The sequence below is a fragment of the Choloepus didactylus genome, chromosome Y (genome assembly GCF_015220235.1).
Source record: "Choloepus didactylus isolate mChoDid1 chromosome Y, mChoDid1.pri, whole genome shotgun sequence".
In the NCBI taxonomy this organism is placed as follows: Eukaryota; Metazoa; Chordata; class Mammalia; order Pilosa; family Megalonychidae; genus Choloepus; species Choloepus didactylus.
In genome coordinates this window covers 6420511-6448368 of record NC_051335.1, presented here as the reverse complement: position 1 = coordinate 6448368, position 27858 = coordinate 6420511, and the positions used below count along the sequence as shown (strand labels likewise).

The 27858-nt window shown below is 44.9% G+C and overlaps 1 protein-coding gene and 2 pseudogenes across 1 annotated transcript; 2 read left to right on the top strand and 1 right to left on the bottom strand.

The window, feature by feature from the left end:
* Window positions 1–2871: 2871 nt before the first annotated feature.
* On the bottom strand, window positions 2872–3152 carry LOC119523993 (annotated as a pseudogene).
* On the top strand, window positions 3151–4136 carry LOC119523992 (extensin-like). The gene is made up of 3 exons (XM_037822689.1): window positions 3151–3191; window positions 3266–3419; window positions 3471–4136. The coding sequence occupies exons 1-3, from the start codon at window positions 3151–3153 to the stop codon at window positions 4134–4136; spliced, it is 861 nt and encodes a 286-aa protein (XP_037678617.1).
* A 1735-nt stretch (window positions 4137–5871) lies between these two features.
* Window positions 5872–7145, top strand: LOC119524258 (annotated as a pseudogene).
* The last annotated feature ends 20713 nt before the right edge of the window (window positions 7146–27858 follow it).

Below are 27858 nucleotides of genomic sequence, written 5' to 3'. Positions count from 1 at the left end.
GCACACTCACATATACTCACAACCACATTCCCACACTCATAACACACACACCACATACGCTAACACTCATCACACTCACACCACATACACACTCATACCATATACACTCACATACACACTCCCAGCACATGCATAAACTCACACACACATACACCACATACACTCACACCACATACACTGATATACCCACTCATACCAGACACTCACATACACACACTGACACACCCAGCACTCAGCTAAGAGCCTCCCACACCACCGTCAGGGCCCTCGCCTTTCTCCTCCCTTCCTGGCTGGCCCAGGAAGAGGCTGGAGCTGAGGATCCCATCACCCAGAGAGTGAGACCTGGATCTGGGGGGCATATCTTGTGTCAGGTCCAGGGAGGCTGCTGGCTTCTCTGCTTTCATCCAGCCCCGTGTCAGTTTTCTCTCACTGAGGCTGCCCCCAGAGATCTGGGGATGGAGTCGGCAGGCTGACAAGCTCCCAGGGGTGCTCCTGGGTGGGGAGGGTAGGGTGGATGAAAAGGGCCACCAGGAGGAGGGCCTCCCAGTAGAGGCGGCACATCAGGAAGCCATCAGGCCCTGGCTGTGGGAGACTGCAGGGAGCTCACTGCAGCCACCGACCGGCCTCATTTCCCAGCTGCAGCTGGATGCTGAAGAGGAAAGATAGTCTGAGACCGCACCACTCTGTCGCTGTGCTGGGCTGACCTGACTGCTGCCGTTTTCAATCCCAGAGGAGGTGTGGGTACATGGTGGGTGGCCAGGGCCACAGCCTCTCCTGACCCCCTTCTGGGCCACTCCTGGCCACTTGGGTTCCCCAATTAGCAGAACCCCAAGGGCTTCCAGAGCCAGGCCAAGCCCACCTGGATGAGGGTCTCCAGTGTGATCCTGCGGGTGAAGGGGCCAAACCTGAGGACAGGGAGATAGGGGTAAGCTCTGGGTCCCAGCCCCAAAGCACCCTGAGTTTAACCCTTCACTCTCCAGGTTACATTATATCTCCAGGAGCAAAGACCCCCACTCCCATTTCCCCACCCAAGCCAGGAGGCTTGTGCCATTGCAATGCTGAGGAGCCCTTGGTCAAGAGAGGGGCAGAGAGGCGAGGCCTCTGGGTAAGGACCTTGGCTTCCCAGGGGCTCTGGGACTTGTCCTTCCTGTTCCCCATCTCAGCTCAGACTGTCCTCCTGGTCTTCCCTGTGACCTTCTGTACCACTCCAGATTCCCTACCCCCTTGGACCTCCTCTCCCCAGGCACCTGGGAGCCCTGTGCTCCCCTCCCCCATCCCGCACAGCCAGTGGGGGGTGGAGGCGCAGGCCATGGGGGAGTGCAGGCCCAGGGATAGACTCAGCTCTGCCACTGCTCATCAATCCTAAAGTGGGGACAATGCATCTCTCTCACAGTGTCCTTGTCATCTCAGTGCCCAGGTGGCAAAGTCCTGTCCTTCTCGTGCCAGAACCCGATCACTGGGCCATCCCACCCCTTGGACTCTGCCCACGCTGTGCCTCGGCCTGGATGCCCTTCCTCTCCTCCTATCAGGCCCTTCCCTCAGCCACTCCCCAGCAGCTCCTGGGCCAGGGGGATCCCTCTGCAGGGATCTGACTCTCTTGACAAGGCCAGAGAAGGGGCGGGTCACCACCTCCAAACACCAAGTCCTGAAAGAGAGAGAATGAAATGGAGACTTGAGGATTGCCTTCTCTCTTGGAGAGCGCTCTGTTTTCCCCAGTGTGTCCTCCTCTACAGCCCCTTCCTCCACCTTCCTCTCCTCTGCTCCCCCCACCCCAGAAGAGGATGGCTGCCTGCTCAGGGAGAGCCTCATTTCCCCAGACCCTTCAGATCCACATGGGCTTCTCGAGGTGTCCATGGCTGGAGAACAGACTCTGTGGTCCTGGGAGGGCAATGGGAGCCGCTGTGGGGAGCATCTCCTGCCAGTGCGGAACAGAGCAAGGTTGAAGGGAGGAGGAGAGGGAGGGACGCCTCTTCCCCACTCTCCCCTGTCTTCAAAGACACAGAATAGCTGTGAGGGATGCCAGGGCGAGGGGCTGAGCAAAAGGGGCAGCTGGGGCAGGCAGAGACTAGTGCCCTGGCCCCGAGACAGGGCCGGAGGCGGTGTTGTTAAAGCTGCACCAGGAGCTGCGAGAGCCCCAGGGGCCCGGGGGTCTAAGGAGGGGCAGACCCGCAGTTTGGCCTAGAACAGAACCACACATCCTTCCTCTCTGCCTGCCCCTGAGCGCTGCGGAGGAAGAGGGTGGGAAGCCTTTCCTCCTCCAGGATCCTCCCTGGGAACTCCCGCAGAACATTCCCGCCCCCTCCCCCAAGTGCAGGTGACACCATCGGGTTCTCCGGGGAAAGGGGTGGGGACTGGGCCCTGGGCGGGAGGGGAAGGCCCCCGTGTCTCTGCGGATGATGGGCGGACCCTCCAACATGCTGACGCCACCTTCACTCCCATCTTAGACCCGCTGGAAGGAAGTGGAGGGCACCTGGTCTGCTTGCTGTTCCCCGGCTCGGCTGCTCTCCAGGCCATTTACGCGGGACTTTCCCTATTGTCCCCCAAACCACCAAGGGCCTTGCTGTCTGGATTTCAAGCAACCGCCTCCCTCCACCCCCCAATTCCAATCTCTCCTCTCCTACCTTTCTGGACAGGGCCAGTCGGGTCCCCTTGCTGCTGCAGAATTGCTGCCAAAGAACGCGGGTTTGTTCTGTTTCCCGATGTGAGGCAACAGGTCGGCCGGACTGAAAGAATTTCCCCTAGCCCGATGAAAAGGGCCCTCTTTGTCAGTTTCTGTGCGATCCGACGCGGGTCACGGCCGGGCCCGGTGGCCGTCCTTGTGTCGTTCTGTCCTTCCCTCCTCGCGCGCAGTCTACAGCCGAGGGGCCCCGCGCGCGGCCTACTTCCTCCGCCGCGGCCCCGCTGTCCCTCATGCAGGCGTCCCGGGCCCCCACCTCTCATTCGATCCGCACCTGCAGGCGGACGTTGAGCATCACCGAGGCCACCACGTAGAAGTAGGGGAAGTTCATGAGCAGCCGCCAGGCCAGGTCGAAAAAGGTGAGCAGCGTGCGCGTGAGCCCCTTGCAGAAGGCGCCGTACAAGCCGCGGGCCGCCGCCGAGCGCAACAGTCACACCGCCAGGCCCGACAGGGCGGCCGCCGCCGACGCCGCCATGGGCCCGGCCCTGCGCAGACCTCGCCGGCCGACAGACACGTGAGGCCTAGAGTGACAGCGGCCCAACGGGCGCCCCTCCCTCGGTCCCGCCCCACCGCTCCTCCTCCCCGCAGGCCCGCGGCGGCCGCAGTCTCCGCCCGCCTTGCCAAGCCTAGCCCGCCCAGCTCGCCGCCCACCAGCCACGTCCCCTCGCGGGCGCAGGCGCAGCCCCGCACAGGCCCGCCCCCAAAGACCCGGCCCGCAGGCGCAGACGTGCCCACCGCCCGGGTAAAGGCTTCGCAAGCACAGCCCCGCGCCCTCCCCTAATCAGACCTGCAGGTGCGTCCCAGCCCCAAGGGACCAGTCCCGCAGGAACAGCCCCGCCCACAAGGACCCGCGCCTGCCGGAAGCCTCTCAGCGGCCGCCGCAAACACAAGCCCTCCCTGCAAGCGCAGGCCCACCCACTTTCTGGGTAACCATTCCGCAGGCACAGCTCCGCCACCAAAGGAATGTCCCCGCAGACACAGCTCTGCCCACAAGGACCCGCCTCGCAGGCAAAGCCTCACTCACAGCCATCGAACCCGCCCAGAAGGCCCTGCCCTGCAGACACAGCTCCGCCCCGTTTCCGAGACGCGCCCCTCACGGACGAACCCGCCCACCGCCACAGAACCCGCCCACCGGCAGAACCCCGCCCCTAAGGACTTGCCCCACAGGCATAGCCTGCCCCCGAGGACCCGCCCCTCACGGACGAACCCGCCCACCGCCACAGAACCCGCCCACCGGCAGAACCCCGCCCCTAAGGACTTGCCCCACAGGCATAGCCTGCCCCCGAGGACCCGCCCCTCAGGCACAGCCCCTCCCACCGCCACAGAACCCGCCCACCGGCAGAACCCCGCCCCTAAGGACTTGCCCCACAGGCATAGCCTGCCCCCGAGGACCCGCCCCTCAGGCACAGCCCCTCCCACCGCCACAGAACCCGCCCCACCGGCAGAACCCCGCCCCTAAGGACTTCCCCTACAGGCATAGCCTGCCCCCCCCCGAGGACCCGCCTAGCAAGCACAGCCCCGCCCCCACGGGACCAGCCCCACAGACACAACCCGGCCCCCAAGGACCCTCCCCTCAGGCACAGCCCTGCCCCAGGACCCGCCCTACAGGCACAGCCCAGCTCCCCTTACTAGAACCCATCCCGCCGGCAGAGCTGTGTCCTCTGCCGGGAGCCTCCCAATGGCTGCGGCAAATACAATCCCGCCCCGCACGAGACTCGACTCAAAGACACAGCCCCGACCCCACAGAACCCAACCCGCAGGCACAGACTGAACCCCAAGGACCCGCCCGGCAGCCACAGTCCCGCCCACAGTGACCAGCACCTCAGGCAAAACCCCGCACCCTGACGGGAGCCTCAGCGGCTGCTGCAAACACAGGCCTGAGCTACCCAGGACCCTCCCACAGGCGCAGGTCCGCCCACCTGCTGGTAAACCACTCTTTGGGCAAAGCCTAGCCCCCATCCCCGGAACCCGGCAAGTTGGCACCTCCCCTTCCCAAATGAAGGAGGCCAACAGGCACAGCCCCGCCCACCTAAGGTCATGCGACTCCCCACACACAGGCCCGCCCCCAAGGATCCGCCCTGCAGGCATAGCCCTGCCACCCATGCTTTCTGCCCCTCAAGCACAGCCCTGCCCCTTAGGCGCAGGCCTGCCCTTCTACGTGGCTTGACCCACAGGCATAGCCCCACCTACCTCTCCGGGACCCTCTCCTTAGGCACAGGCCCGTCCCCACCGGACCTGCCCTGCGAGTACCGCCCGGTCCGCAGTATCCACGCCGCAGACACAGACCCACCCACCTCCCATGTAACCACTCCCTATGCACAGCACCGTGCCCCAGGGGTCCGCCCCGCAGATAAGACCCCGCCCCCTCCCGGAGACCCGCCACGCGGGCACAGCTCCGCCCCACTTGTTCCGCCCACCAGGAAAGCCCCGCCCCCAGGGTCCCACCCCCGCGGGCGAAGCTCCGCCTCCTACCAGAGACAGGCTCCGCAGGCACACACCCGCACACCTCTACGAAACCAGCCTCGCAGGCACAGCCTGCACCGCAGATACATTCCTGCTCCCCCAGGGGGCTGCCCAGTGGGCACAGCCCAGCCTCCTTCCCGGCTCTTAAGGGCAGAGTCCTGGGGCCTGAGCGGGTTGTAAGGCGGTGCTCCCCCGGGTTCGCTTTTGTGAGATCCGCAAATATGGAGTCAGGGACCAGAGGGTCTGGACCACTGTGCTGATTCTGTATAGACAGCCCACCCAGAAGGCCCAATCCGCTCACCCCGCCCCTTCTCCCCAGAAATCTGGCCAGTTAACCCATTGTGCCTTTGTCTCATTAGCATTTTTCTGGGAGCACGAGCATTCGTTTCTTTCTGGTATATTTGCTGATTTGCTGGTCATGTATATTTCTCTATTGGTGACTTGCCCCGTATCCTTCCCTTTACCTCGTAGTGGTTTCTAACCACTCTGCTTAATCCATTATTCGCCCTGGATACTGCAAAAGGTCTTCTCAGGTTTCATTTGTCCTTGTTTATGGCTTTTCTTGCCGGTAAAAGCTCTCTCGTGGTTTCAACTACTCTTTATTCTGTGTCAGCAAAACCTAGCACAACCCAAATCCTACCATGTTTCTCAAAACTATTTAAAGAAGCGGGAGGAAAGCGGCGGGAAGTTTGTACTGGGCAGAAGGCGACCGCTCTATGGCATGGGTAAAAATGCCTTGTGTAAAAGCAGCACAAGCTGGTAAACAGGGTCCTGCAAAGAGACGTCTTTCAGAACAGTTTGCAGTTTGGGAGATAAAACTGACATGACAAAAAAGCAGTGGAAACTAGGATTTCCCATTGGTCAAGGTGGCTCTGGTTGTATATATCTTGCTGATACAAATTCTTCAAAATCCATTAGCAGTGATGCACCCTGTGTTGTAAAAGCGGAACCCAGTGGCAATGGACCGCTCTTTACTGAATTAAAGTACCACCAGCGAGCTGCTAAACCAGAGCAAATTCAGAAATGGATTCGTTCCCATAAACTGCAGTACCTGGGTGTTCCTAAGTATTGGGGGTCTGGTCTACATGATAGAAATGGAAAAAGTTATAGGTTTATAATAATTGATTGCTTTGGGAGTGACCTTCAGAAAATATACGACACAAATGCCAAAAGGTTTTCTCGAAAGACTGTTTTGCAGCTAAGCTAAAGAATTCTGGATATTCTGGAATATATCCATGAGCATGAATATGTACACGGAGATATCAAGGCCTCAAATCTTTTTCTGAGCTACAAGAATCTTGAGCAGGTGTACCTGGTAGATTATGGCCTTGCTTATCAATACTGTCCAGAAGGAGTCCATAAGGAATACAAAGAAGACCCCAAAAGATGTCACGATGGCACTCTTGAATTCACCAGCACTGATGCACAATGGCATGGCTCCCTCGAGATGGGGTGATTTGGAAATACTTGGTTATTGCATGATCTGGTGGCTCAGTGGCTGTCTTCCTTGGGAGGATAATTTGAAAGATCCTAACTATGTTAGAGGTTCCAAACTTAGATACAGAGAAAATATTGCCGGTTTGATGGACAAATGTTTTCCTGAGAAAAACACACCAGATGAAATTGCTAAATACATGGAAACAGTGAAATTACTGGACTATACCGAAAAACCTCATCAAAATTTACGAGATATACTTTTGCAAGGACTCAAAGCTATAGGAAGTAAGGATGATGGCACACTGGACCCCCGTGTTGTGGAGAATGGAGGTTTGAAAGCAAAAACAGTAACAAAGAAGTGAAAGAAAGAAATTGAGGAAAGCGCAGCATCTAGTGTTGAAGATACGGAATGCTCAAATATAAAGACAGAGGAGGCCATACAAACCCATACAAGAACTAGAAAGAGAGTCCAGAAGTAAATCAAATCCTGTGAACCAATTTTTCTTTTCTTTCTTTCCATTTGGCTTTTTTCTCCTTTTCTATTTTAAGTGTTTTATTTTCATGTGAGTCCTGGTGGGTGGGGAATTGAAAAGTAAATACCTGTGTCACTGAAAAACATTTGGTAAACTTTTTTTATAAAAATAAATGCTTTGTACAATTAAAAAAAAAATAAAGAAGCAGGAAAATGCTCAGGTTTCATTATGGCCATGACTTTTCAAAAGCATTCTGCAAGAAGGTACATTCACCACAACCCCATGCATCACTGTTTTGATCTACCTGAGTATTGCGGCCCTCCAAAATCCCTGTTCAGTGTCACACTGGACCACCTCTAAGGCATCCTGTGGAACTGCTTAAGGAACCAGCAGATTCACACACGCTGAAGCCCACCTACCCAGTCATGTAAAAAAGGCGAAACTGCAGCGTCAAGGAAACTGAAGGAGGTGGTGTGGGCAGGAGGTAGTTTGCAGCAGGACTAATTAGCACTTTGCTTTCCCACTCGCTGCCAAACACAAATTCTGTGTCTGATGAGTACATTCATCCAAATGAAGGGGAAATTAAGACATTCTCAGATGAAGGAAATCTGGAAGAACTTGTCGACAGGACTACCCTTAAAGAATGGCCAAAGCAAATTCTCCAAACAGGAAGGAAATGGTAGATAGAATGAGGATGGTACATCAGGAAGGAAAAAGAACAATTGAAATGGCTAAAATAGGGAAATATAATAAACTATCCTCCTTTTGAGTTTTAAAATCATGTTTGATGGTCAAAGCGAAAATTTTAACGTCATCTGATATGGTGCTCTATATATGTGGAGAAAACACTCAAGACATTTATAAGTGAGGAGGATAAAGGGACTTAAATGGAAGTAAGGTTTCTACACCTCACCGGAAGTCGTTTAAAATGCCAATGCCAGTAGATGTGATAAGTTATATACATATATCATAATACATTGGGTAACCACTAAAAAAAAAACTATACAAAGAAATATATTGGAAACAACATAGGCAAACCAAAATGGAATTCTCAAAATGTTCAAGTCACCCATCAGTAAGCAAGAAAAGGGAAATGGAAGAACAAGAAATAGAATAAACAGAAAACATATAACAAAATGGCACACTTAAGCCCTAACATATCCATAATTACTTTCGATGTCAGTGTTCTACATGTATAAATTACAAGACAGAGATTGGCAGGGTGGTTTAAAAAAAAAAATATGACCAAACTATATCCTGTTTATAAGAAACTCACTTCTTACGTGGTTTTAAAGATTTCTTTGTTCTTAAGCATGATTTTACATTTCTTATGAACAAGCCACCCCCACCCCAGGGACCCTACTTAATTTTACAATGAAAATAAATATTAAAAAGTTGAACTTGGAAGCAAACGACCTTGGAATTGGAAAGGATCTTTCAGGCCATATAGTTCAACAACCCTATCATGTAGAAGTTATTTTCACAGTATCCCTGAGCAATGATAAAATTCTAGCTGGTGCTAGGACAATTAAAATGACAGGAACTTCATTCCTTCTCAAGACAACCCATTCCTTATGTTCGACAAAGAGTTTCAATTCACTGGCTTAAACTCTAAATTGGAAAACACCGTAGTAGTTTAACCCCTCTTCACTGTAGACCTTCAAATATTTGAAAGAACATGCGTGTCTCCTTATTAAGTCTTGTCCTCTAAACAACAAACTTTTTTTCAATCATTTTTCCCAAGACCAGTTCCTTCAATCATCTGCTTTACCTTCTTCTTTACCAATGTTCCTTTTAAAATGAGATCTCTAGAATGGAATACTATACTACATATTGTGGGCACTTGTCTTATTATTTTTTTCCTATCCAGATGTTTGGCTTCAGAAAGAAGCAGATTAGGAAATAGTTATGAATGAACCAGTGTTTCTTTTCTTTTTTAAAGTAACAGCTTTATTGAGATATAATTCACTTACCATAAAACGCACCCATTTAAAATGTACAACTTAATAGTTTTTAGTATATTCACAGAGTTGTGGAACCATCACCACTATCTAATCTTAGAACATTTCACACCCCCAAAAGAAACTCATACCCATTAGCAGTCACACCCTATTCCTCCTTCCCCCCAGGTCCTGGCAACTGTGAACCTACTTTTTGTCTCTATGTACGTGCCTGTATTGGACATATCATATAAACAGAAGCAAACATATATGGCCATTTATGACTGATTTATTTCACTTAGGATATTTTCAAGGTTCATCCATCTCAGGGTATGTATCAGTACTTCATTTCTGTTTATAATGGCTGAATAATATTCCACTGTATGAATATTTCACATTTTGTCTATCCATTCATCAGTTGGTACATGTTTGGGGTTTTTATAATTACGAATAAAGCTGCTGTGAGTATTTGTGTACAAAATCTTTTGTGAGGGCATATTTTCATTTTTCTTGGGGATAAACCTTGGATTGGAAATGCTGGGTCATATTGTAACTCTGTGTTTAACTTTTTTTTAGGAACTGACAGTTTTCCAAAGTGGCTGTACCATTTTACTATCCTACCAGCAATATATGAGGGCTCCAATTTCTCTACATTCTTGCAGACCCTTCTTATTGCCTGCCTTTTTGATGATATCCATCCCAGTGGATGTGAAGTGGTATATCTTTGTGGCTTTAATTTGCATTTCACTAATAAGTATTGATGTTGAGAATATTGCTATATGCTGATTGACCATTTGTATATCTTCTTTGGAGAAATATCTACTCAGATTCTTTTCCCATTTAAAAAATTATTAAATTTTTGTTAGGAAATTTGTAGGTTTACAGAAATATCATGCATAAAATATATAAATTCAGAGTTCCCATATATAACCTGATTATTAACCTCATGCATTAGTGGGGTTCATTTGTTATAATTCATGAAAGAATATTTTTATAATTGTACTATTAACTTTAATCCATCATTTACAATAGAGTTTATTGTGTTGTACACTCCTATGATTTTTCCCTTTAATTTTTATCCTAGTAACGTAGATACCACCTAAAATTTCCCCCTTTAACCACATTCACACATATATTTCAGTGCTGTTAATTACATTCACATTGTTGTGCTACCATCACAACTATCCATTAACAAAACTTTACAATCAACCCCATAGGAATTCTGTATAATTTAAGCATTAACTCCCCATTCCCTATGCCCACCCAGCCCCTGGTAACCTATATTCTAGATCCAGACTCTATGAGTTTTCCTTTTTTTTTTTAAATTTTAATGCAATTTTGTTGAGATATATTCACACACCATAAAATCCATCCAACGTACACAATCAGTGTCTCACAGTGTCATCATATAGTTGTGCATTCATCACTGTTGGGCAAAACTCCCCACCCCAACACATGCACAACACACCCTTAGAAGCTCTCCCACAACAGACATGACTGTTTACATAAAACCCATTCTTAGCTAACGTAGCAGTCTGAGCAAGAAAATAAACAATTTTCCATAACGTAATAACCTCCCTGATGTCGACTCCTTATCTTACCCTAACATCAACTCCTTATCCTACCCTGAGCAAACCAATCACTTGACGTCAACTCCTTACTTCTCTGTCTTACCCAACAACAATTATTCCCCCAATCTCCCTCCCAAAAAGCTGTAAAACTGTCCTCCCACCTTTGTGAGGGGCTGTTGCCACCTTAGGCTTCACCTGCCTGCGCATAGCTACAATAAAACTTTTCTCCGATTGAGCTTTGATCTTTTCTCTTCCCAGTCAAAAAAACCTAACAACCACCAAAATCAATGTTAGAACATTTTCATTACTCCCCCACAAAATAATAGAAATGCAAAAATAGAAATAAAATAAAAAAGAAAACCCAAAACTTCCCACACCGCTTATCCCCGCCCCCATTATTTATATATATTCTTTGCCTTTGTTTTATTATTCCTCTGCCCATACACTGGATCCAGGGAGTGTAAGTCACAGAGTTTTCACAATCACACAGTCACAAAATAAAAGCTATATAGTTTGTGCCAGTTTGGATATATTATGCCCCCCAGAAAAAGCCATGTTTTCTATGGGAATCTTGTGGGTGCAGATGTATTAGTGTTGATTGGGTTGGAACCTACTGATTGAGTGTTTCCATGGAAATGTGACTCAATCACCTGTGGATGAGATTTTTGATTAGATAATTTCCATGAAGGTGTTACCCCACCCATTCAGGGTGGGTCTTAATTAAATCACTGGAATCCTATAAAAGAGTTCACAGACAGAAGGAGCTCAGAGCAGCTGAGAGTGACATTTTGGAAAGCAGCTGAGACATTTTGGAGACTGCCACTGAAAGCAGACTTTTGCTGACACTTTGGAGATGCTAGCCCAGTGTTTGCTCTGGAAAAACTAAGAGAGGACAAAACACCCCAAGAGCAACACTTTGAAGAATGCACAGGAGCTGAGAGAGGAGCTGGAACACAACCCAGGATCAGTAGATGCCAGCCATGTCCCTTTCCAACTAACAGAGGTTTTCCAGATGCACTGGCTTTCCTTCAATGAAGTTATACTTGTGTCGATGCCTTAATTTGGACATCTGTATGGCTTTCAGACTGTAAATTTGTAACCAAGTAAACCCCCTTTATAAAAGCCAATCCATTTCTGGTATTTTGCAAAATGGCAGCATTAGCAAACCAGAATGTAGTTACAGAATCATCATCAAGAATCAAGGCTAATTCATTACAGCTCAACAGCTTCATGTATTTCCTTCTGGCTATTCTAATACAGCAGAAACTAAAAAGGAATATTTATACAATGCATACAAATAATCTCCAAAGTGACCTCTTGACTCTATTTGAAATGTCTCAGTCACTGAAACTTCATTTTGTTTCATTTCTTTTCCCCCTTTTGGTCAACAAGGCATTCTCAGTCCCACGATGCCAGGGCCAGGCTCATTCCTAGCAGTCATGTCCCTCATTGCCAGGGAGACTCATACCCCTGGGAGTCATGTCCCACATAGTGGGGAAAGGTAGTGAGTTAATTTGCAGAGTTGGCTGAGAGATATAGGCCACATCTGAGCAACAAAAGTGGTTTTCTGGGGTGACTCTTAGGCATAGTTATAAGGTTTAGCTTTGCCATTTGAGATAAATTTCATAAGCATAAATGTCTAGATTGAGGGCTTGATTTATTAAATTGAGAGTGCCTATTGCTTAAGAGAATAGCAGGAATTCCCAAGATGGGGAAGTTTAATCATTCCACATTTTTTCTGGTCCTTTAAGGGGACTTTGCAAATACTTTTTTTATTTTCTGCCCAAAATATTCTGAGCTGTATTGGTGTATTACATTAACCTTTTTCAGGATAACAAGAAGTCATTATCTATTCTAAGGTTCCATGTAGTTATGTTCTTTAAATAAACTGACCAGTCAAGTTAAATTAGATACTGTGCTACAAAAAATATAAATTTTGTACGAAATAAATCTCTTTTTTCTTTCTTCTCACACAGAAGCTGGACCTTTAGAATAGAGTCAACATCCTCCTCTACCCTGTACCCTAACCCACCTTACTCGTAATCAAGTCTTTCTCATCTTTAATTGTAGTCCGATCTCCCTTTCAGCTTCTCCAACAGTTGTGGCATGGAGTCATACTGACCCACAAAGCTGCTGAACTCCAACTCTAAGCTATGAGTTTTCTTATTCTAATTATTCATACAAGTGAGATTCTACACTATTTGTCCTTTTTTGTCTGACTTATTTCACTCAACATGATGTCTTCAAGGTTCATCCATGTTGTTGCACAAATCAGAACTTCATTCTTCTTTAATGCTGAATAATATTCCATTGTACATACATACCATAATTTTACTAACTGTTCATCAGTTGATGGATACTTGGGTTGCTTCCATCTTTTGGCAGTTCTGTGTAATGCCCTATAAACATCAGTGTGTATATATCTGTTCAAGTCACTACTTTCAATTCTTTTGGGAATATACCTAATAGTGGGTTTGCTGGGTGTTTTAATTTGCTATAGCTGATGAAATGCAGTATACCAGAAATGGGTTGGCTTTTACAATGGGGATTTACTAACTGACAAGTTTACAATTCTGAGGATGTAAAAAAGTCCAAATCAAAGCATCAATAGGATGATTCCTGAACTCTGAATTCTGGCTACTGGCGAGCTTGTCTAGATCGAGGAGCTTGTCTAGATCTGTTAGATAGCAAGGCACATGCCAAAGTCTGCTGGTCTTTCCAGGGTTTCCTTGCTTCCAGCTTCTCGCTTCAATGGCTTCCTCTCTCTTGTTTATGTGCCCTATCTCATCCTCTCTGGGGGCATTTTCTGTCTTTTATCCCCTTATAAAAGACTCCAGTAAGAGGATTAAGACCCACCATGAATGAGGTGGGTCACGATCAATTGAAATAACCTAATCAAAAGGTCTCACTCACAAGAATGGATTAAAATGACATGATCTTTTCTGGGGTACATACAGCTTCAAACTCCCACACCGGGTCATACAGTAGTTCCATGCTTAGCTTTCTAAGGAACTGACAAGCTGTCTTCCTCAGCGGCTGTACCAGTTTACACTCCCTTTAACAATGAATGATTGTTCCTATTTGTCCACATCCTCTCCAACACTTGTAATTATGTCTTTAATAGCCTTTCTAGTGGATGTGAAATGGTATCTCCTTTTGGTTTTGATTTGCATTTCCCTACTATATTGCTAATGATGAGCATCTTTTCATTCACTTTTTTAGCCATTTATATATCCTCTTTGGAGAAACATCTATTCAAGTCTTTTGCCCATTTTTAAATTGTGTTGCTTGACTTTTTATTGTTGAGTAGTAGGATTTCTTTATATATTCTGGATATGAAACTCATTTCAGACATGTGGTTTCCAAATATTTTCTCCCATTGAATACGTTGTTGTGTTGGTTTGGATAAATTATGTTCCCCCAAAAGCCATGTACTTTAATGCAGTCTTTTGGGGACAGATTTATTAGTCCTTGGATTACGGTGGAATCTTTTGATTGAGTGTTTCCATGGAGATGTGACTCACCCAACTGTGGGTGATACTTTTTTTTCAGCTTATCTTTTTTTTATTTTTTAGTTTTTATTGAGATTGTTCACATACCATACAACTATCCATAGATCCAAAGTGCACAATCAATTGCCCATGGTACCATCATACAGCTGTGCATCCATCACCACAATTAATTTTTTTTCAATTTTTAGAACATTTTCATTACTCCAGAAAATAAATAAAGACAAAAACGGAAACTCCAATCCTCCCATACCCCTAACCACCTCCCCTCCATTATTTTTTTTTTTTAATCATCATTTTATTGAGATATATTCACATACCACGCAGTCATACAAAACAAATTGTACTTTCGATTGTTTACAGTACCATTACATAGTTGTACATTCATCACCTAAATCAATCCCTGACACCTTCATTAGCACACACACAAAAATAACAAGAATAATAATTAGAGTGAAAAAGAGCAATTGAAGTAAAAAAGAACACTAGGTACCTTTGTCTGTTTGTTTGCTTCCCCTACTTTTCTACACATCGATCCATAAACTAGACAAAGTGGAGTTTGGTCCTTATGGCATTCCCAATCCCACTGTCACCCCTCATAAGCTACATTTTTATACAACTGTCTTCGAGATTCATGGGTTCTGGGTTGTAGTTTAATAGTTTCAGGTATCCACCACCAGCTACCCCAATTCTTTAGAACCTAAAAAAGGTTGTCTAAAGTGTGCGTAAGAGTGCCCACCAGAGTGATCTCTCGGCTCGTTTTGGAATCTCTCTGCCACTGAAGCTTATTTCATTTCCTTTCACATCCCCCTTTTGGTCAAGAAGATGTTCTCCATCCCACGATGCCGGGTCTACATTCCTCCCCGGGAGTCATATTCCACGTTGCCAGGGAGATTCACTTCCCTGGGTGTCTGATCCCACGTAGGGGGGAGGGCAGTGATTTCACCTTTCAAGTTGGCTTAGCCAGAGAGAGAGGGCCACATCTGAGCAACAAAGAGGCATTCAGGAGGAGACTCTTAGGCACAAATACAGGGAGGCCTAGCCTCTCCTTTGCAGCAACCGTCTTCCCAAGGGTAAAACTTATGGTAGAGGGCTCAACCCATCAAACCACCAGTCCCCTATGTCTGTGGTCATGTTAGCAACCATGGAGGTGGGGTAGGCGAATACCCCTGCATTCACCACAGGCTCCTCAAGGGGGCACTACATCGTTTTTTTTTTTTTTTTTTTCCTTGTTTGTCTTTTTTCTTTTTTTTTTTTTTTAACTTTCCCTTCTTTTTTCAAATCAACTGTATGAAAAAAAAAAGTTAAAAAGAAAACAAAAAAAACAAACATACAATAAAAGAACATTTCAAAGAGACCATAGCAAGGGAGTAAGAAAAAGACAACTAACCTAAGATAACTGCTTAACTTCCAACATGTTCCTACTTTACCCCAAGAAAGTTACATACTATAGCAACATTTCAGTGAACTTGTTCCTACTACATCCATCAGAAATTAACAGACCATAGTCATTTCTGGGCATCCCCAGAACGTTAAATAGCTTATCTGTTCTTCTTGGATTATTGTTCCCCCTTCCTTAATTGCTCTCTACTGCTAGTTCCCCTACATTCTACATTATAAAACATTTGTTTTACATTTTTCAAAGTTCACATTAGTGGTAGCATATAATATTTCTCTTTTTGTGCCTGGCTTATTTCGCTCAGCATTATGTCTTCAAGGTTCATCCATGTTGTCATATGTTTCACCAGATCATTCCTTCTTACTGCCGCGTAGTATTCCATCGTGTGTATATACCACATTTTATTTATCCACTCATCTGTTGATGGACATTTGGGTTGTTTCCATCTCTTGGCAATTGTGAATAATGCTGCTATGAACATTGGCGTGCAGATATCTGTTCGTGTCACTGCTTTCCGATCTTCCGGGTATATCCCGAGAAGTGCAATCGCTGGATCGAATGGTAGCTCTATCTCTAGTTTTCTAAGGAACTGCCAGACTGACTTCCAGAGTGGCTGAACCATTATACAGTCCCACCAACAATGAATAAGAGTTCCAATTTCTCCACATCCCCTCCAGCATTTGTAGTTTCCTGTTTGTTTAATGGCAGCCATTCTAACCGGTGTTAGATGGTATCTCATTGTGGTCTTAATTTGCATCTCTCTAATAGCTAGTGAAGCTGAACATTTTTTCATGTGTTTCTTGGCCATTTGTACTTCCTCTTCAGAGAACTGTCTTTTCATATCTTTTGCCCATTTTATAATTGGGCCGACTGTACTATTGTCATTGAGTTGTAGGATTTCTTTGTATATGCAAGATATCAGTCTTTTGTCAGATATATGGTTTCCAAAAATTTTTTCCCATTGAGTTGGCTGCCTCTTTACCTTTTTGAGAAATTCCTTTGAGGTGCAGAAACTTCTAAGCTTGAGGAGTTCCCATTTATCTATTTTCTCTTTTGTTGCTTGTGCTTTGGGTGTAAAGTCTAGGAAGTGGCCTCCTAATACAAGGTCTTGAAGATGTTTTCCTACATTATCTTCTAGGAGTTTAATGGTACTTTCTTTTATATTGAGATCTTTGGTCCATTTTGAGTTAATTTTTGTGTAGGGGGTGAGGTAGGGGTCCTCTTTCATTCTTTTGGATATGGATATCCAACTCTCCCAGCCCCATTTGTTGAAAAGACCATTATGGCTCAGTTCGGTGACTTTGGGGGCCTTATCAAAGATCAGTCGGCCATAGATCTGAGGGTCTATCTCTGAATTCTCAATTCGATTCCATTGATCTATATGTCTATCTTTGTGCCAGTACCATGCTGTTTTGGCAACTGTGGCTTTATAATAAGCTTCAAAGTCAGGGAGTGTAAGTCCTCCCACTTCGTTTTTCTTTTTTAAAGTGTCTTTAGCAATTCGAGGCATCTTCCCTTTCCAAATAAATTTGATAACTAGCTTTTCCAAGTCTGCAAAGTAGGTTGTTGGAATTTTGATTGGGATTGCATTGAATCTGTAGATGAGTTTGGGTAGAATTGACATCTTAATGACATTTAGCCTTCCTATCCATGAACATGGAATATTTTTCCATCTTTTAAGGTCCCCTTCTATTTCTTTTAGTAGAGTTATGTAGTTTTCTTTGTATAGGTCTTTTACATCTTTGGTTAAGTTTATTCCTAGGTACTTGATTTTTTTAGTTGCTATTGAAAATGGTATCTTTTTCTTGAGTGTCTCTTCAGTTTGTTCATTTCTAGCATATAGAAACATTACTGACTTATGTGCATTAATCTTGTATCCCGCTACTTTGCTAAATTTGTTTATTAGCTCTAGTAGGTGTATCGTCGATTTCTCAGGGTTTTCTAGATATAAGATCATATCATCTGCAAACAATGACAGTTTTACTTCTTCTTTTCCAATTTGGATGCCTTTTATTTCTTTGTCTTGCCGGATTGCCCTGGCTAGCACTTCCAGCACAATGTTGAATAACAGTGGTGACAGCGGGCATCCTTGTCTTGTTCCTGATCTTAGAGGGAAGGCTTTCAGTCTCTCACCATTGAGTACTATGCTGGCTGTGGGTTTTTCATATATGCTCTTTATCATGTTGAGGAAGTTTCCTTCAATTCCTACGTTTTGAAGTGTTTTTATCAAAAAGGGATGTTGGATTTTGTCAAATGCTTTTTCAGCATCTATTGAGATGATCAATTGATTTTTCCCTTTCGAGTTTTTAATGTGTTGTAATACATTGATTGTTTTTCTTATGTTGAACCATCCTTGCATGCCTGGAATGAACCCCACTTGGTCATGGTGTATGATTTTTTTAATGTGTCTTTGGATTCGATTTGCAAGTATTTTGTTGAGGATTTTTGCATCTATATTCATTAGGGAGATTGGCCGGTAGTTTTCCTTTTTTGTAGCATCTTTGCCTGGTTTTGGTATTAGATTGATGTTAGCTTCATAAAATGAATTAGGTAGTGTTCCATTTTTTTCAATGTTTTGAAAGAGTTTGAGTAAGATTGGTGTCAGTTCTTTCTGGAAAGTTTGGTAGAATTCCCCTGTGAAGCCATCTGGCCCTGGGCATTTATTTGTGGGAAGATTTTTGATGACTGATTGGATCTCTTTGCTTGTGATGGGTTGGTTGAGGTCTTCTATTTCTTCTCTGGTCAGTCTAGGTTGTTCATATGTTTCCAGGAAATTGTCCATTTCTTCTATGTTATCCAGTTTGTTGCCATACAGTTGTTCATAATATCCTCTTATAATTTTTTTAATTTCTTCAGGATCTGCAGTTATGTCACCTTTTTCATTCATTATTTTGTTTATATGGGTCTTCTGTCTTTTTGATTTTGTCAGTCTAGCTAGGGGCTTGTCAATCTTGTTGATCTTCTCAAAGAACCAACTTTTGGTGATATTTATCCTTTCTATTGTTTTTTTGTTCTCTATGTCATTTATTTCTGCTTTAATCCTTGTTATTTCTTTTCTTGTACTTGGTTTAGGATTGGTTTGCTGTTCATTTTCTAGCTTCTTCAGTTGATCCATTAGTTCTTTGATTTTGGCTCTTTCTTCCTTTTTAATATATGCGTTTAGTGCTATAAATTTCCCCCTTAGCACTGCTTTTGCTGCATCCCATAGGTTTTGGTATGTTGTGTTCTCATTTTCATTCGTCTCTATATATTTAGCAATTTCTCTTGCTATTTCTTCTTTAACCCACTGATTGTTTAGGAGTGTGTTGTTTAACCTCCAGGTATTTGTGAATTTTCAAAGTCTCTGATGGTTATTGACTTCTAATTGTATTCCATTGTGGTCAGAGAATGTGCTTTGAATAATTTCAATCTTTTTAAATTTATTGAGGCTTGTTTTATGTCCCAGCATATGATCTATTCTGGAGAAAGTTCCGTGAGCACTAGAAAAGTATGTGTATCCTGTTGATTTGGGATGTAATGTCCTGTAGATGTCTGTTAAATCTAATTCATTTATCAGATTGTTTAGGTTTTCAATTTCCTTATTGGTCTTCTGTCTGGTTGATCTATCTATAGGAGAGAGTGTTGTGTTGAAGTCTCCCACAATTATTGTGGAAACATCAATTGCTTCCTTTAGTTTTGCCAATGTTTCTCTCATGTATTTTGTGGCACCTTGATTGGGTGCATAGACATTTACGATTGTTATTTCTTCTTGCTGAATTGCCCCTTTTATTAGTATGTAGTGGCCTTCTTTGTCTCTCAAAATATCCCTGCATTTGAAGTCTATTTTATCTGAGATTAATATTGCTACACCTGCTTTCTTTTGGCTGTACATGAAATATTTTTTTCCATCCTTTCACTTTCAGTTTCTTTGTGTCCCTGTGTCTAAGATGAGTCTCTTGTATGCAACATATTGATGGTTCATTTTTTTTGATCCATTCTGTGAATCTATATCTTTTAATTGGGGAGTTTAATCCATTTACATTCAACGTTAAAACCGTGAAGGCATTTCTTGAATCGGCCATCTTATCCTTTGGATTATGTTTGCCATATTTTTCCCTCTCTCTATTAATATCCTTTATTGTACCCATACCGAATCTCTTTAGTACTGAACCTTTCTCCAAGTCTCTCTGTCCTGTCTTTGTTTCTCTGTCTGTAGGGCTCCCTTTAGTATCTCCAGTAGGGCAGGTCTCTTGTTAGCAAATTCTCTCAGCATTTCTTTGTCTGTGAAAAATTTAAGCTCTCCCTCAAATTTGAAGGAGAGCTTTGCTGGATAAAGTATTCTTGGCTGGAAATTCCTCTCACTCAGAATTTTAAATATATCGTGCCACTGCCTTCACGCCTCCATGGTGGCTGCTGAGTAGTCACTACTTAGTCTTATGCTGTTTCCTTTGTATGTGGTGAATTGCTTTTCTCTTGCTGCTTTCAGAACTTGCTCCTTCTCTTCTATGTTTGACAGTGTGATCAGTATATGTCTCGGAGTGGGTTTTTTTGGATTTATTCTATTTGGAGTTCGCTGAGCATTTATGATTTGTGTATTTATGTTGTTTAGAAGATTTGGGAAGTTTTCCCCAACAATTTCTTTGAATACTCTTCCTAGACCTTTACCCTTTTCTTCCCCTTCTGGGACACCAATGAGTCTTATATTCGGACGTTTCATATTATCTATCATATCCCTGAGGTCCATTTCGAGTTTTTCAATTTTTTTCCCCATTCTTTCTTTTATGTTTTCATTTTCCATTCTGTCATCTTCCAGGTCACTGATTCGTTGTTCAACTTCCTCTAGTCTTGTACTATGAGTGTCCAGAATCTTTTTAATTTGGTCAACAGTTTCTTTAATTTCCATAAGATCATCCATTTTTTTATTTAGTCTTGCAATGTCTTCTTTATGCTCTTCTAGGGTCTTCTTGATTTCCTTCATATCCCGTACTAGGGTCTCATTGTTCATCTTTAGTTCTTTGAGTAGCTGCTCTAGGTGTGTCTCTTCTGGTCTTTTGATTTGGGTGCTTGGGCTTGGCTTATCCATATCGTCTGGTTTTTTCATATGCTTTATAATTTTCTGTTGTTTTTGGCCTCGTGGCATTTGCTGACCTTGATAGGGTTCTTTTAGGGTTTGTAGACCAGTTGAAGTCCTTATCTCTAATTTATCAGATCTACAGCTTCGTGGAGTACACTTTCTCTAACTAACCAGCAGGTGGCGTCCACGAGCCACCTGTTCTCCACAAGCCAGATCTCCCCTGCTTAGCCTTTTTGGTGAGTGGGGGAGTGAGTCTTGTGGGGCCCAATTGGTGTCCCAAGCTTGCGTGTGTAGTTGGTGTTGCCTGCCCTGTATGTGGGGCGTGTTTCTGGGCAGTCGGGGAGGGGGGGTGGCCCTAACAATCAAATCTCCCTGATGATCCTAGAGTTTTAAAGCTACTGCAATAGTCTAATCCTTAAGTTCAGTCCTGCCACAGTTTGTCTCTGCCACTGACCCACAAGTCTTTGGTATTGGCGTATGGCTCCTGAGACTTGCAAGTGGGCCCCTCTTCCAGGCTGTGCACCCCGGGTCCTCTGTTGAGGGATGACTGTGCTATGTCGCAGGTGAGTGCCGTCCCCCCAGGGCAGTTCTGGGCTGCTGGGCTGTGTTGGGAGGCTCCCAGTCTGCTCAAATGATGGCTGAATGGGGCTCTGTTAATTCACACTGCTCCCCCTTCCCAGCTCTGGGACATTCAGCTGAGGTTGCAGGGAAGGCTAATGTCCACGCCCAGTTTTGTGGTGTGTGCCTGTTATTTGAAGCACTTCCGTCACACTGGGTTGTCTGGGGCAGCTCTGGGCTATGGGGCTGGCGATGGGCAGGAGTGTTTCCTGTCCACCAGGATGGTGGCTGTGAGTGGACACCCCCCTTTTCTTGGGAAGTTGTGTTGTTTAGTGAATTTTCTCAGCCAGTGGATTATTGCCTTTTGTCTCAGAGCTCTCTTAGTTCTGCTCTTGACTTGACGTGCCCAAATTTCAATTCTTTGAAGCTTTCTGTATTGAGCTTCTTAGAGTAATTGTTTTAGAAAAAGCAAAAAGGATTTAAAAAAAAAAAAAAAAAAAAAAAAAAAAAAACGGCCCTCCTCAGAGATCTAATGGGTTATTGAAATGCTAATAGACAAAGCAACCAGGGCCATTAAGGAAAAGTGCCCAGGGCAGAGAGATCAGCCTTGCTTCGGGATTTGCATATGCGCCTCAAGGCCTGATCTCCGCCCTTCCCCTTTCTGGGTTCACCAGAACTCCAAAAATCCTCTGCTTTTATTTTGGAGTTTTTCGTGTTGTTTTTTTTCTATGCCTGTCTCCTCTCTGCTGGGCTGGCTGCTCTCAGAGTCTCTGGTGTCTGGCCTCAGTCTATCTATGGTTGGAGTTTGAATCAGTAGAATGAGTTTCCGGTAAGAGCAGCCACTGCAATTCTCCCTTCTCCTTCCTGGAGCTGACAGCCCCTCCTCCCCCGGGACTGAGCCTGGCAGGGAGGGGCGCGGGTCCCCTGGCCGCAAAAACTTACAGATTTCGCTGATCTCAGCAGTTCCACGTTTTCATGAGTGTTGTATGAAGTATGCCCAAAGACAGATTGCTCTGTGGTGTCCAGTCCACGCAGTTCCTGGCTTTTTACCTACTTTCCTGGAGGAGTAACTAAAACATACAGCTCACCAGTCTACCATCTTGCCCCGCCTCCTCCCCTCCATTATTGATTCATAGTTTTGATATAGTACATTTGCTACTGTTGATGAAATAGTGTTACAATACTACTAACTGTAGTATATAGTTTGCAATAGGTATGTATATATATTTTTTCCTATATGCCCTTCTATTATTAACTTCTAGTTATAGTATCATACATTTGTTCTAGTTCATGAGAGGAATTTCTAATATTTGCATAGTTAATCACGGACATTGTTCACCACAAGATTCACTGTTTTATACATTCCCATCTTTTAACCTCCAGCTTTCCTTCTGGTGACATATGTGACTCTGAGCTTACCCTTTCCACCACCTTTACACACCATTCAGCACTGTTAGTTATTCTCACAATGTGGTACAATCACCTCTGTCCATTTCCAAATGTTTAAGTTCACCCTAGTTGAACATTCTGCTCATAATTAGCAACCACTACCCATTCTTTAGCCTTGTTCTATATCCTGGTAACTTATATTTCATGTCTATGAGTTTACATATTATAATTAATTCATATCAGTGAGATCCTGAAATATTTGTCCTTATGTCTCTGTCTTCACTCAATATGGTGCCCTCAAGGTTTCTTCATTAACCCATTTTTTAGATGTTTTTTTTCACACACCATACATTCCGTCCTAAGTAAACAATCGTTGGTTCCCTGTATAGTCATGTATTTATGTATTCAGCACCATCACCACTATCTATATAAGGACATCTCCATTTCTTCCACAAAGAAGGAGGAAGAGTCAAAGAAGGTAGAGAGACAAAAGGAAAAGAAAAAACAGAGAGAAAAAAAACCGTGACAGCTAAGAAGCAACAAAAGGAAAGCTAGCATTAACCTAAAGTAGAATAAAGAGTCAGACAACATCACCAATACCAGGAGTCCCATACACTTCCCCTATCCGCCCCCCGCCCCCGCCATATGCATGTAGCTTTGGTGTATTGCCTTTGTTACAGTAAAGGAAGCATAATACAATGTTTCTGTTAATTATAGTCTCTAGTTTGCATTGATTGTATTTTCCCCCCAATACCTCCCTATTTTTAACACCTTTCAAGGTTGACAATCATTTGTTCTCCCTCACGTAAAAACGTTTGTACATTTTATCAAAATTGTGGAGCACTCTAGGTATCACTGAGTTATACAGTCCCAGTCTTTATCTTGCCTCTTTCCTTCCGGTGTCCCACATGCTCCTAACCTTCCTTTTTCAACCATACTCACAGTCATCTTTGTTCAGTGTACTTACATTGCTGTGCTACTATCTCCCAAAATTGTGTTCCACACCTCTCACTACTGTCTTTTCCTTTCTGTCTGCAGTGCTTTCTTTAGTGTTTCCTGTAGAGCAGGTATCTTGTTCACAAACTCTGTCATTGTCTGTTTGTCAGAGAATATTTTAAGCTCTCCCTCATACACTTCCAGGATCAGTTATCAAATTCCATTACTTACCCCTGAGAGAACAAGAGGCATGCTTGAGAAGCCCCAAACTGGCAATATGGAAAAGAAAAGGGCAGAATGGGATCATCACCAAATGGAATATGGGGATATGAAATGCTTTTCATTTATAGTACAAATTCCTGTAAGTGTAATTTCTAGTTAGATGGTATTTGATATTTTAAAGGGTTTGGACCTTTGGAGTCCAATTGACCTCCAGAAAGCTTGAACCAATTTAGGCTCCTATTTACAGTCTATGAATCTGTTCATTTCCTCCCTGATTCCGGGTACTTTCAGTCTCTCTAGTATTTCACAATGTAATAGAGGAACGCTTGTATCTCAGCACTGCTATAATAGCATTTCTCTTTGATTACTAGGATGGATGAAAGGTTTTATGTGTCGACGTATTTTTGCCCCAAAGTGTGACTTAAAATCGATGGCGACTGGAGCCAGGGCTCGGGGCCGCCTTCGCCTGAGCCCCAGGTCCTCTCCGGGCCTCCCCCCGCCCCCCGAAGGCTGAGACGGAGCGGGGGCGCAAACGCCTGGCACGAGGGTGGGCGCAGGGACCCTCCACACCCCCCCATGGGCCCGCACCTCCGGAGACGCAAGCCCAAAGCCCCCAAGAGGGGCACCGCGAGCATGACCGCCGACACCCCGAGGCTGGCGCCTCTTCAAGCAATTCCTTCCCTCAGCCTGGTCTGCGGAGACATCAGATTCTAGAGCTTTAGAAGAGCACAGAGCTATTGCTAAGGAAGCCCTCCAGCCTCCTCGTAAGAAAAAGATGTGCTAAATTCTCTCGCGGTGTGGACTTCAATTGGCAGGCCCAGGCCCTGTTGGCCCTACAAGAGGCAGCAGAAACATTTCTAGTTCATGTCTTTGAGGACGCCTACCTCCTCTCTTTACATGCTGACGCCCTCACTCTTTTCCCAAAGGCTGTGCAACTGGCCAGGAGGATCCGAGGCATTCAAGAGGGATTAGGCTGAGCGTCTGCAGCCAGTGTCTCTATGAGCCTTTTCTGCTCACTCAGAGAACCAGTGTATTTTGGAGAAAAAAACACCTAGCTTCTCATGGTCGGAGCTGGAGTTCTCTGAAAGGATTTCCTCTCCATCCTTAGCCCCTTGTTGTCCTACCTTCCTTCTGTTCTTTAGAAAAGGCTGGATGTGTTTTTAACTTTATGCTTGGGACACAATGGCTAAGGCCTTTTTGTACAATGTTAAATGAAGATATTTTTCTGTTAAGTAATGACCAGACATCCTGAATCTCTGACAGAGTTAAGCTTCCCCATATTATAAGGGTCAGATGATCTCATTTTAAGAGGAATTTTTCTTACCTGTGAAAATGCATTGTTAGTGAATGTGTTATTAAAATTTCAAGGATGATACCAGAGACTCTTGCTAAAGCCTTGACCAGACCCCTGCTGTTTAAGTGCTGCGTGGAGTTAGCTGTCTCTGGGTAGTATGGGCATATTGCCACGTGGCTTTGCTCTTTCGTTTTTTTTTTAAAGAAGGAGAAGATTGAAGATGCATGGCTTTCCTCTGCAACAGAGGTAATATGTGAAACAATCAACACAGTCCCAAAGACCTAAGAAATAATTTCAGGTAGAAAGACTCCAAGGTTGACTTCACTTCACAAATTGTTTGTCTGACTGTTTTAACGATTTTGAAGACATCAAATTTGCAGGTTGATGGAGGAAAGGACATTTACTTATTGTTTTAGACCTTTCTGTACTGCTTACAATTTTTACCACGTGTATATTTAATTTTATTTAAAACATAGGGCAAAAAATTAGGAGACAACCACTTCATTCAGTTGCATTGGAAGAGTCCAGCAAGCGTAGCATACAAATCTCCATCCACCAGATTATTTTCATCTCTAGTGGTGACATCAAGCTACTGAGTGGACCGTGCCTGTCAACAAATTCATAGCTTTTGAAAAACTTAATTGGGGGTGAAATAAAAAATATAATTAAGGTTTGATGTTCTAGTTCCTTCCAGTAATTGCCTGGCAACGTTGTTCAGAAATTCTAACCTGTGGAATTTAACATTTTATTCTTATTTGCAAATCAAGATGTGTAATAATTTATTCTTTGGAACTTTTTTAAAACTAAAGTGTACTGTCAGGGAGGTGAGTGCCTAAGGGAGAGGACCCTGGTCAGAAATAACTCAGGCTTCATCCCTGAAAAATAATTCCTTACTGACTGAGGGCAGATTCTCTTAACTCTCCTGGGCGATATTCTCAGACAGGACCGTCTTACTTGTACCCTGATGCCCCTACTACTGCTGGGAGATGTACACGGACAGCCATGTCCTCTAAGCAGTAAGGCAACTGAAACAGCACAGAGTTTCCTTTAGCCCCAGGCGTATCAATAACAATTTCACATCAGAAGTACGGGTTAAGGGGCACCAACAGGGGTGAGGGGCTGAGGAAACGTTTCCCACTGAGAAAGAGTGCCAGGCATAAAGTGTGGTATGGAGGAGACATGGGGGAGACGCATGTGGACAAAGAAAAGATCCTCTGCAGGTGGCATAAAGGAACCCCCTACAGAGGTGGAGGAAGGGCACTGAGGGGAGACAATGAGATCTTTCACAGCACTTGGGGCCTGGTCATCTCTTGGTCTTCCAAGGTCTCCTCAGTAGGAAAAAGTGAAAGCCACGGAGCAGATAATGCTGAAGGTGATGGAAAGCACAAGGAGAACAGCACCCCAATTTGTGGCATCCCATGGATGATTACAACATAGTATCCTCTCCCTAAAACCAGTCCCTCACCCTTGGGACTAAACACTCCAAAGGAAAGAAGGCAACATAGGCATGCTGATATCCAAAATGATGCGGTCACAGAAAAGTTATATCCAAAGTCTTTCCCCGCTGGCCTGCAGCGCTCCAAGGCCCTCATTCTTCAGCTAAGGCTCCCACTGAAATTAGATGATCTCTGCTCCACATGAAAAAGGACTCCATTCCCCACCAGGCCTTAGCTGCACCCCCCACCCCCCCACCCCCAAGGCACACACGCAGCACCATCACTCCAAGGGATGTCTGCATGGGGGGTATCCCACGAGGACAAAAGTTTGTTCTAGGGACGCTGTGCCTCACCGCTGGGCCTGGCACTGCCCTTGCCCACCCAGAGACACCTTGTTGCTGGGAGGTCCCAGCAAAGGGGATTATGCCACAACATGGGTCCAGCCTAGCCTAGTTAACGCAGGGGCTTCCCGCCACAAGTAGCTCCCAACGCTGGAAGCACTCTACTTCCAGAGGGCAGCAGAATCCCTTTCCTCACCTCAGGGCCTGTGGCGGCCTGGCCTGCGGAGACTCCTTCCCATACCCACTAGTTGCATCAACAAGGATCAGTGGAAGTCCCAGTCCCATGAGATTAACCAAGCATAACAATATAACACCCATGGGCTCTGACAATGAGACTGTCATTAAACCCCCAGCCCATGACAGTAGGCCAGGACCCGCATGACAAACCTAAACAGGCTGACTGTGTGATAAAATCAAAAATTTTAAACAGGACCCAGTGTTCTCTAGCTAAAAGTTCTGAGATATAATGAAAAATCACCCTTCATACAAAGACCCAGGAAAATCACAACCTGAATGAGGAAATCTTCTGTCTCAACTGAGGCAAACACCAAGAGGAATCTGATATCAATTACCGGGCAAGGAATTTAAAGGAGCAGTCATGAAAAATGATTCACTAAGCAGTTAATAATTCTCATGACCATTTCACAGAAGAAACAGACTTTATTACAAGAAATCAAACTGGGAATTATAGAACTGAAAAATACAATAAGAGGAAGAAAACACCTCATTGGACAGCCTCAGTACTAGAAGACATGACAGAAGACAGAGTTCGTGAACTTGAGGTCACATCAACAACAGTTACCCAATGTGAAAAAAATCAGAGCCAAAGGAGACGTAAGGCATTAATACATTACAGTGCATCAGGAACCCATGGGACAATAACAGAAGCCAACATCATGTCATTAGTCCTGGAAGAAGAGGGTGTCTAATGAGCACTGGAGGGAACAATGTGTGAAAACTTTCCATATTTGGCGAAATATAAACCCACAGATTCATCAGCGGAGTGAACAGCAAACAGGATAAACACAAGGCAAACCCCATACCGTTGTGTTGGGTGGTGCCCGGAAACCTGAATTGTGAAGAAACTCCACCAACACAGAGAAGCTTGGGGACCACCGACCGGGTTGGAACAGACGGAAGGAGGATTCCTACTTGCTCAG

What these genes read in the sequence shown, in the direction of transcription:
- LOC119523992 (XM_037822689.1), top strand. Translation starts at nt 3,151, where the DNA reads ATGGGCCCGGCCCTGCGCAGACCTCGCCGGCCGACAGACAC. An exon ending in CCTCGCCGGCCGACAGACAC is followed by an intron (nt 3,192 to 3,265) that starts GTGAGGCCTAGA and finishes TCCTCCCCGCAG; the next exon opens with GCCCGCGGCGGCCGCAGTCT. An exon ending in CAGACGTGCCCACCGCCCGG is followed by an intron (nt 3,420 to 3,470) that starts GTAAAGGCTTCG and finishes TCAGACCTGCAG; the next exon opens with GTGCGTCCCAGCCCCAAGGG.